Raw genomic sequence first — 10487 nt, forward strand, 5'->3', positions numbered from 1 at the left:
CCTAAATTTATGGACCCAGAACCGGACCCGTTTAAATACCCGGGTACCCGTCGGTTCCGGGTACCCATTGGGTCTAAAGAAAACTATTTAAAAAATCTCAAAAACTTAATATATTTCTCTTTTTAGCTTGGATTTAAGTAATTTTTATAAAATATTATTATTATTTCTTATGAATGTACTAAATAAAGATTAAATGTAAGAGAAAAAATTTTAATGAGTAAAATATCAAAGCTAAAACTAGAAAAAATACTTATAATTTTGCTAAAAACATGAATAAAAGAATGAATAAACGGGTACCCGATACCCGCGGGTACCCAATGGGTATTACCCATTTGGACCCGTTTAAATTCGGGTCCAATCGGGTAATTACCCGCCGGGTCCTAAGTAGCTAATGGGTCCAACTTTAGGACCCGGAACCGGACCCTAATATACCGGGTCCGGTTCCGGATCCGGGTAATGGGTACCTATTGACAGCCCTAGTTTTAACGAGGCATGCGAGTCCGCTGCTATCCGCAGTTCGACATGTTGCACTCTTTTTCCTTCGTTCTGGTTTTTGTCCTTATGGATTTTTCCAGCGAAGGTTTTAACGAGACAACATCTGCGGGTCATCATTTGTTCTGAGAACTCATGTTTTCCTATGTTCAGGTTTTTCCCTCTGGGTTTTCCTAATGAGATTTTTAATGAGATAACAATCTTAAAACGGTGATCACCATCTAAAAAGATGTATATCCGTAAAGGTTTTTGAGATGAGACGTTCAGGTTTTATCCCAAGTGGTTTTCTTGACGCAATTACGACAACAAGAGAAAATCTGTAACGACCATCATCATGAAGCTCCAACAGCTGTACTATTTTTCGTTCGATCAGTTTTTATCCCTATTGGATTTTCTGGCAAGATTTTTACAAGGCAATGAATTTTGTTCGGATTTTGTCCCGTCAAATTTTACCACCAAAACTTTAATGAGATAGCATATATAGAACGATGGATCATCCAAGGGGGTGTTGCATAAAGGTTGGTTAGGTGGCTGATCCACCTGGTAATATATTTATTTATGGGGCCCCCAAAATTAGCAAGGGAAAGACACTTGTCAATGTAGTGGAATACTTATCCCTTTTCTTAGTAAGATAATTCTCCTACACGTTTGTACTTTGCCTATATATGCATTTGTACTCGTACTGGTTCATTACTAGCTAGTGCGCGTTTTGAAACTAAATGATAAGAACTTTATTCTTATTTCAGTACTTATTGTACCTTCTTTGAATTAACTTAAATAAAGAAGCTCCGTCAAGAAAGTAATAATGGATGTGATGAAACATTTCTGTTTCAACTTATAAAAAAATTTCAAATATTCAGAGGGGAAGATGTTGAACATCAGCACTAAGCTAAACGTTACACCAACATCTATTTACACCCAACTAACACTTAGTAATTTACTTACACAAAACCTTGAGTCTCAGCTCTCGTGACATGCCGGAAGAAACAAAAACTTGTACAGCATTTTCGAAGTAATAAGATTCCAAAAACTCTGTCGTTAAGCAGAAGAAAAATAGGTGATCTCAGTCATCACGGCTGTTTTTTATTCCACAAAATAAGACAGGAATGAATTAAGCATTTCAGCACATGAGTTTTGACTATTTTAAAGCTACTTTCACTGACTTGAAGAGTTCGATTTTTAGTTTGTTAATTATTTAATGATTGGTAATTTAGAAACCCAAAACCTTGGTCTACAGAATTCATTGATCTCAAGAGAAAGGGGGCCTGAAAAATCTATTAACAAGTCTAGGTTACGTCCAGTCTCAAGATCGGGTCCAGCAGTGTGTGGCCAAGTTGGGGCTTTATTGCTGCCTTGAAGACTCAACTTATAGAGACTACACCTACTTGTTCATTCATACAGTAAGAAATAGTAGTATATGAAAACAGAAGAAACAACCATATGGACGGTCTACATTTTGACAAAATTTCAGGATGCACCAAAGTCACAGAAAACAAGATGCCTTTATGACCTTAGTTGGTAGTGATGATAATAACGGGTAGTTTTCGCATTCCCCACGTAGAAGGACTGCATTACTGTATTTCTGAGTACTTCAGACATAAAAATTAGGTTGCTGCCTTTGTCCTTGTAACCTTGGAACAGATAAACATACCCTAAAATCCCCAAGTGTCTTTCATTCTAATTCCACTAGTTATAGTTAAAAAAGCCAGGACAATATGACACAGTATGCTGCTGCATCTACTTATAAAAGACATAATAAAAGACAGACTCGACCATTAGCTGCACACATGACAAAATGGGAAAGAAGAAAAATGAATTCAGCTTTGGTATACCAACAATTCAATATATATTGCTCTGTTCTGTTTTCAAATTAACAAATAAAAGATTACCACAAATACAAACTCTAAAGGAAACAATTAAGGAAAAAATATATAACAAAGAGGAATCAATCACCTTCGCTTACTGTTAACGTAAAAAAAAAAAAAAAACAACAGACTCATTTTACTGGAATGACATACCCACATTCCCTGGGGATTCAAATCACAGTTTCCGTAGTCTCAGTACCAAAACTATTCTTCTTCTTTTCAGTACAACACTCGTTATGAACCTTTTATATCAGAAGTGCTGTAATTATAAAGTTCTGAAATCTGAACAAGGTATTTCAACAGGGTAATAATAGAGGGTGGGAGAATAATATAAAAGCCCTCACCTGACGAAGAAACACCCATATGAGAGTTCTGCTGTTTTTTTCGTTGTTACAATGTAGCAAGGCTGAAATAAGCCTAGACTTATTTTTGTGAAGAAATCAAATACAGAGAGATCAACTGAATAATAGTACTAATACATGGACGTGTAACAATGAGGTTGATCCGTGTTCCTCTTCGACGTGTTCTCACCCAAACTAATAAAGAATCAAGGTAGTACTTCTATAAAAACTGTTCTAATTTATCTCACAAACAATAAACTTCCACACAAACGGAAGACTGTGACTGGCCATGTTGGGTTGATTTCACTTTCCCACTAGTACAAACAAGCATCATCTGATTCCGAAACCACCCTCAAAAATGCCAATACAGCCTCTCTTTTTCTTGCATCTATCTACACATCGCAGAATCCCATCACACCCAACTTTTCTTGTATATATCCATCCTTGTTTTCTTCTATGGTGTGGTGATAGAAACATTCTAAGATTTAATACCTAGGACTTGCTAATTACAGTCCAGGCCACATTCCTCCAATAGAGGTCCATTTGACTTGGCCAAGAATGGATCGATTCTAACCCACAAAAGGGAAAAGATTGAAGCAAGAAGGATAGACCACACAATAATGATGGTGGGCGTCCTGTTTTGCCGACCCAAAAGACCCTTGAGAAAGGGATACAGATGCACAATCACCCAGAAAGCGAAAAACAGCTTACCGAATAGAGGCCCCCATGACTCGTACCCATTATTTATAGCATTTGAGACTCCAGCCACCACTCCAATAATGTTTATTACCAACAATGTAGTCGGGGGAATAAGCAATGTAGTCCACTTGAACGCATATAGCTCTGAGAAATCTTCGTCATCCCCAGCCTTGGACGTGACCGTGAAATTAGTATCAACACCAGCCAACACCTTCAAGAGACCTTGAAAGACTGCAAACAGATGCGCTGAAACACCTCCAATGACCCAAAATTGTTCATTTCTCCACCATTCATCAATACCAACACCAGACCACCTCATTTCCAAGATACCAGTGGCAAAAATACAGATGAAGAGAGACAAAAACCATAAACTTGCAACATTGCTTAGCTGCAGGAGGAAAAGAAAAATGAATATTGTGGCATTACGGATCAACTGGACATCGAAAGATATTGAAAAGTAAACATTAAAGATATTAAATGAGCACTTAGTTGGTAAAGACTATACCTCTGGGGTAATAAATTTTCCGGTGAGAAGACACACGGCGGGTAAGGTACAGTATGCCAATAAAGGGAATGATGTCCATGGATATATTGTAGCATTTATGTAAGAAAACCTCTCTAACCATTTAAGACCACCCCCATACCCATACCAAAGAGGACAATGTCTACTCAAGAAAATCTCCACAGAACCAAGGGCCCACCGAAGAACCTGGTGGAGACGATCAGAAAGATTGATAGGCGCAGATCCTTTAAAGGCTGGCCTTTTAGGGATACAATATATGGATCGCCATCCATGACAATGCATTTTAAAACCCGTCAAGATATCTTCTGTGACGGAACCGTAAATCCATCCAACCTAGTAAAATATAAAAGATAAGTAGAGTACTTGAGGAGATACAGAAAGAAACTGAATTGCTTTTTGCGGTACTAACTAAAATTTGGCAGCAAATTAAGAGATTCTTACCTCTTTTCCCCAGTCTGTTTTGTCTTCATAACCACAACTTATGACATGTATAGCTTCTTTGAGCAAAGAAGCAGCACTAGCCCTTTTCAGTGACCCACCATGCTCCATCAATGTGGATGCGACGAACACAGGAGATTGACCAAACTTCTTTTCCAGTTTATGCTCCGACATCAGGGAAGTTTTCTCGCTTTCAATTCCTGCATACAGATTCTTTTTAGATGATGCATGACCCACGACAACAGGAGCTGCACGAGTAATTGAGGTAACAGTGGTGTATCCAAAGAGGAAACACATTGAAGAACTAATTACATACAAGTAGTATATAAGATGCAACTTGAACCGAACGAAAGATGCTAACACTATAAAGGGCGAGAACAAAGTCTTGTAACAGGTTTTGAACACACTAGAATGAGGAGGGGAACAATAATTATGAAAGGACTGCACTGATGGAATCAGTTGATGCCGAGGAAATTAAAACAGGATAAAGAAATTATTAAATTACAAAAAGTGAATAGATTCTAACCTTCAACACCCTCCTCTATACCCTCCAAAGCAAAGACAGGAGCTCCAGCCTCTGCCTTCTTAGAATTCTTCTTTTTCTTGTCAAATTTGGGTTTATTAAGTGCCTTCTTCTTCTTTCTGCCTGAACATAAACAGCAGCACCACTTCGGCAAGCAGTTGCAGGTCCTTGAAATCGTTTTTTTGGCCTTTGGAGCATCAAAACCATAGAGAGCTTGCCTCCGGAAAAGACAACCAGTTCCAACGTAAATAGGTCCTTGAATCCCATCCAAACCTTTCATATTGATCTGAAAATGCAAAACACGTCTTAGTTTCACAACTACAACTAGTAATTTCCAGTAGAAGAAAAAACAACTCAATCATATGGAGAAATCACGCTTACATCAAAGAAGACAGTGTTTCTATTAGCATATCGATCGTTGCGATCAATACCATCAAACCTCTGTGGGAACTGAACATAGCAAACTTTCTTTCCGACCAATGGATCCATCATGAAGCACATTCCTTCTCTAATAGCCTTACTATTGTTAATGTAGTGATCACAATCCAGATTCAACATATAAGGTGCATTTGTAAGCACAGCAGAAACTCGAACCTGTTTCAAGTCATGTCAACAAGCATTACAAACTATCACCTCGTCAACCCCTGGGAACTAAGTAAAACAATAACAGTTGGGTGACATTCGCTTACCAGGGCATTCATAGCACCAGCCTTCTTGTGATGATTGAACCCAGGTCTTTTTTCTCTGGATACATAAACAAGGCGTGGTAACTCATTGCCATCAGTGTCCACTCCTCCACTTTGACCTAAAAACACCTGATTTTCAGCACGAAAAGTATTAGGACCAAAATGATGATGAAGTCTCAGATTATGTATTGGGAGAATGAAACGAGAGAAAAGCTGGGTACCTGAATCATTCCTGGATGATCTCTCACATTATTCCCAGGCCATGGGGTGCCGTCCTGCATAGTCCACCCTTCTTCAGGAACCTTTTGAGCCTTAGCAACTAAAGCGTTGATTCGAACTTTGAACTCCTCGTATTCCCTCTGCAAGCATTAGAAAATGGTTGTTAACATGTCAAATGCAGCTGAGCAGATAGAAATCCAAAAGGCAAGCTATAGTCTGATTTATCTGTCATTCACTAACCTTCATTGCTCTTCGCTCCTTCACAAATGAGGGCAAAATCTTGTCCTTCAAATAATCTATCTTCAGAGCGAAATAGAACTCTGGGGCACGTGGCTCAATGTTGAACTTCTTACAAAAAGGAACCCACTTTCGGGCAAACTCAGATGTTTCAGATAATGCTTCAAAGGTCAGCATTGCAGCACCATCATCAGAAACATAACAAGAGACCTTGTCAACTGGGTAGTCTACAGCAAGAATAGACAGAACAGTGTTTGCAGTAACTAAAGGCGGCTCTTTCAAAGGATCCACTGTACTGACAAATAGATCGACTTGAGCGAGTTGAGACGGCTGGCCTTCTTTCTCATACCTAAAGACAAAGAAAACGGTGTAGTTGGAATTAAAGTGCTTTAGACCAACCATATACAATAAACTCGCTTAGGACGAGCAATTACCTCAAAGAAAGCCTGTCGAGGTAGGTTTCTCTTTCAATGGGGAGCCATTTAGGGAACTGATCCAGAATCCATGAAACAGCAAACCAAATCTCACAAATAACCGATATAAGCCACAATGCAAAAGCATCATTCACAGGATGAGTGACCCGGTAATGAAAGAAGAATCCAACAACGACGAGCCGAATTATAATGATCATTCGATAAGGGTTGATCTGGGCCGATGGTATGGGCAACTTTCTGGACAGCGGTTGCCGACCTTCATCCATTCTGATAAATCAAATTTGGAAAGCAGATTACAGTATCAGTATTCCCCGGTTATTATCAATTCTAGATAATACTTATCACCAAAAAAGAATAATCTAAATAACGTTGCTGGGCAATGTAGTACATTCACCGAAAGGATAACAATTTTTATCGAGCCATAACAAATGAGTCCAGCCTTATAATCATTGACTAGCTAAATGCCGATAATTGGACAATCCAGTTATTCTATGTTGTGAAGATTACAATTTCTGGACACCATCAGTTAAGTATCTAGTGTAACGCAAAGTGTGGTAATTTTGAATAGTGTATAGTTGCTAGTGTATCAGTCAAGCTATTGCAGAATTAATGCCACATCCTTTGAGAGAGGAGTACTGAATCTGAGTGCTTACATAGGTAGATCAGGCCCGTCACCATCATTGTCCCAATCCTTGCCCCCATTCTCATTTTTCATCACTTGTAACTTCTCTTGCTTTTGTTTCCAGCTCTCCACTCTCTCCTTCCAGGCAACACTTCCATAACCATAAGCAGCTAAGTCCTTTGAGGGATCCATAGATCTGGGTTGAACTACATAAGAAAATTACTCCGTAAATTAACTAAAATAATTAAAAATGAAGCTTCACAGGATCACAAGTTTGATATAAACTGACCTAAATGCACAGAACAAACTAAAATTATGAACAATTACAATCCTGGAATTAGGAAAACCATCAATAGTAAATACCTGGAAAGCCAGATTCTGAGAAAGGAAGGGGGTGGATCCTCTTTCCGCCTCCACCCATGTAAGATGGGACCAAGGCATGATGCTCCGGAGCAATATCGTCAACCTGCAACAACCAAGATAAACTTGTGGTATTAGGATTCCAATATCATGAAGACTAGAATACACAAATCCAATTATTCCAAACTGCTACAGTGCAAATTTTACTCGACTAAACTGGTTCATTGACTACCTATGATCCATATCTAAGTCCAGAAGAAATCCAGTTAGAATTTAACCAAAAGAAAGATGTGGCTATTGTTAGTAGTGAAATACCATCTGGCCATTGGTAAGCAGAGGAACTTGAGGCATTGTATGAGCAACTTGAGGCATATCCATATCTCCAGCTCTTCCATAGCTCATATGACCTTGAAGCATAGCTTCAGCAAGATACTGATGCATTTCTTGACTATCCCTCCCCATGAAATTAAACTCATTTTCAATGTCATCAGTTTCCTCTTCATCCTCATCACCAGCAACTCTAGTAGACCCTGGAATTTTTCAACCAATTCTCAATAACCTATGAAGGAATTCAAAGACCTAAATTCAATGTAGAATAAAAGAGGAAGTAACTGTTTTTACCTTTGAGACGTTTGAACCTGGTTTTGCACTGAGGACACACCTGACTTCCTTCTTGCCTTTCATACTCGTAACAAGTCCGGCAAACTGGAAAAGCACACTCATTACAAGCCACAAACAGCTCTCCATCTACAGTAAGTCCAACATCATCACCACAAATCTGGCAAATTTGCCCTCTTAATTGATGTATAGGCCGCTGCAAAAAACAAAAGATAACCCAAATCAGGTAAACACTTATTGATCCCCCTAATTTTTAATACAAGCTGACCAAATTACTTGAATGCACACTAGCTGAATTACAAAATTTCAATATCAATCTGATAAGACTCTTACATTAGGATCTCCATAACCTTCCCGGGGAATTACAACAAGCTCATTTCTATTGTGAGAACCAGCAACTAAACCAGCACTGGCCTCCATTCCTCAGATAGTGTAACCTACTGCCAGAAAACCCCAATTTTGATCCAGATCTGTCAGACCCAGACTGAAAAATGCAATCTTATTTCAGTTCCTAATAATATTATCACCAATTCCTGTGAGATCTGGAAGAATGGAAGCAAATTTTTTTACACTCAGTGAGAATTCTCACTCAATTAATTCCACATCTCTCTCTATACTCTCTCTTTCTAGGGTATGGATGGGGGGAGAGAGAGTTGCTGTTTTGGAGAGAAACCCACCGACCAAAAAAGCCCCCCTTCTTCCTTCTTAATATTCCTTCCTTCTTACCTCAACCAACAATGATCATAATAATAATTAAAAGAAATTCACTCACTTTTTTTCTTTCTTCTCTTTCAGTAAAAACTTCAAACACCTTCAATGAATCAAAACCCAGAGACAAAACCAAAAACAAAACCAAAAACTAAATAAATTAGGATTTGAATGAATAATAAATTTTAAAACCCTAAATTACAAAACTATTTAATTTAACAACCAGTTGTAGTTGTAGTAGTTGTTGTTGAAAGAAAAAAAGGACCTTGTTTCTCTGCAACTTCTCTAATGCCACTCGTTTCTACCTCCTTTATCAACATCTCTCTCCGCCGACACTTCACTAAATGTGTCAAAACCCATTTACTTACTTCTTCTTCTTTCTCTCTCTAATAATAAAGCTAAAGAGATTATTAACCCAGAAGTTTTTGATTCTTAACCCAGATTTTGTTTTTACAGTTTTTCACTGTTGACCAAATAAAAAATCTCATTTTTTTTTTCCTTCTGGAAATAAAATAATTGATTATTATTACAGAAACCCTCAACGACAAAAAGTCATAAATCTAAAAATATTAAAAATCAAAGAAATGAAGAAATGAGAACAAATCAGAGAGATACAGTGAGTAGTAAGTGAGAAGGAAAATAGAAAAGAAAGGAAAAAAAAAATCGAGAAAAAGGCAGAAAGACAGCTCTGCACATGTGGGTTTCAGCGGTCACATCGCGAAACGGGCAGGTAGCTGCCCGTTATTCACCACCTCATCCCGCCACCTCGCCATTGTCCTTCCCCCTCTCAACAAATTGTATGGAGATTTTGTGGAGAAGACTTTATTTCTCTGTGATAACAAACAGAACTGTTTTAACTGCGTTAGATTTACTTTTTCTGTAAAAAACAATCAAGATACAGTATAACATCTAGTACCTTACTTCCACGTGTTCTTGTTTTGACGGTTCGATCTGGAAAATATCTACAGAAGATCAACCTTTTGTTGGTATTATTTTACTAAATTAACCTTCGAGTATTTACTGAACTTCGTTCACATTTTGATCAAGTCAAGTTAATATTTGGACTTACTCCATCATCAAATCGGCTTAACTTTTATGTTCGTCAACAGATTTGCAGTTAAAATCTTCGTACAGAGGTCGCCATGGGCCAAAAATGCACAAGACTGTTAGAAGCCAACTCTCCGGGTAAAAATATAAAAATGATCGGAAAACTGCACCAAATACCACTTGTTCGTTGATGATAACAGCGTAGCGTATTTACGACTTTTTTATTTTTTTTCGGATTATTTTACATTCAGCTTAGTAAATTTCTGCTCAAAATTAATTACAGTGTCCAAGTCGGGACTGTTAATTACATTTCTCTCAGCAGTACAGCCTTTTGAACTGAACACGGTTTCTAAAAGTCAACTATCAAAGGAGGTCAGGTGGAATAATGAAAGAGTTAAAGGGCTTTCCACTTGCGGTTGCCATGGAGGATCCAACTATACAAGGTTCCATCCATCACATTAGGTGATACTCCTGTCGATGACCCATCATCTCATGTTTCTCGATAGCCACTGGAAGAGAAAAACATCAAAAAGATTTTAAAATAAAACAAAAAACTCCAAAGCTAAAATGAGAAAACAGCTGTCATCGCTTGTGCCACCGACAGATCCTTCACCCACAAATTCTTTGTTCTGAATAGTCAATTCTAGTCAATAAGCATTGTATTGTACTGCCAAA

At 38.1% G+C, this 10487-nt stretch overlaps 1 protein-coding gene across 1 annotated transcript; it reads right to left on the reverse strand.

Moving 5' to 3' along the window:
• Nucleotides 1–2314: 2314 nt before the first annotated feature.
• Nucleotides 2315–9153, reverse strand: LOC113283539 (probable cellulose synthase A catalytic subunit 5 [UDP-forming]). Its single transcript, XM_026532840.1, has 14 exons — nucleotides 8391–9153; nucleotides 8061–8253; nucleotides 7755–7969; nucleotides 7443–7545; nucleotides 7111–7285; nucleotides 6458–6724; nucleotides 6027–6372; nucleotides 5789–5926; nucleotides 5571–5696; nucleotides 5263–5475; nucleotides 4885–5167; nucleotides 4362–4558; nucleotides 3903–4253; nucleotides 2315–3785 (listed from the first exon to the last, which is right to left on the reverse strand). The coding sequence occupies exons 1-14, from the start codon at nucleotides 8475–8477 to the stop codon at nucleotides 3201–3203; spliced, it is 3279 nt and encodes a 1092-aa protein (XP_026388625.1). The 5' UTR covers nucleotides 8478–9153; the 3' UTR covers nucleotides 2315–3200.
• Between the last annotated feature and the right edge of the window lie 1334 nt (nucleotides 9154–10487).

Source organism: Papaver somniferum, chromosome 5 (assembly GCF_003573695.1).
Source record: "Papaver somniferum cultivar HN1 chromosome 5, ASM357369v1, whole genome shotgun sequence".
In the NCBI taxonomy this organism is placed as follows: Eukaryota; Viridiplantae; Streptophyta; class Magnoliopsida; order Ranunculales; family Papaveraceae; genus Papaver; species Papaver somniferum.

Excerpts from the sequence above, each read along its gene's own strand:
- LOC113283539 (XM_026532840.1), bottom strand. The coding sequence starts at position 8,477 with ATGGAGGCCAGTGCTGGTTTAGTTGCTGGTTCTCACAATAGAAATGAG. Across the intron at positions 7,970-8,060 it reads CAGGTTCAAACGTCTCAAAG|GGTCTACTAGAGTTGCTGGT; the intron begins GTAAAAACAGTT and ends GAAAAATTCCAG. Across the intron at positions 4,254-4,361 it reads AAACAGACTGGGGAAAAGAG|GTTGGATGGATTTACGGTTC; the intron begins GTAAGAATCTCT and ends ATATTTTACTAG.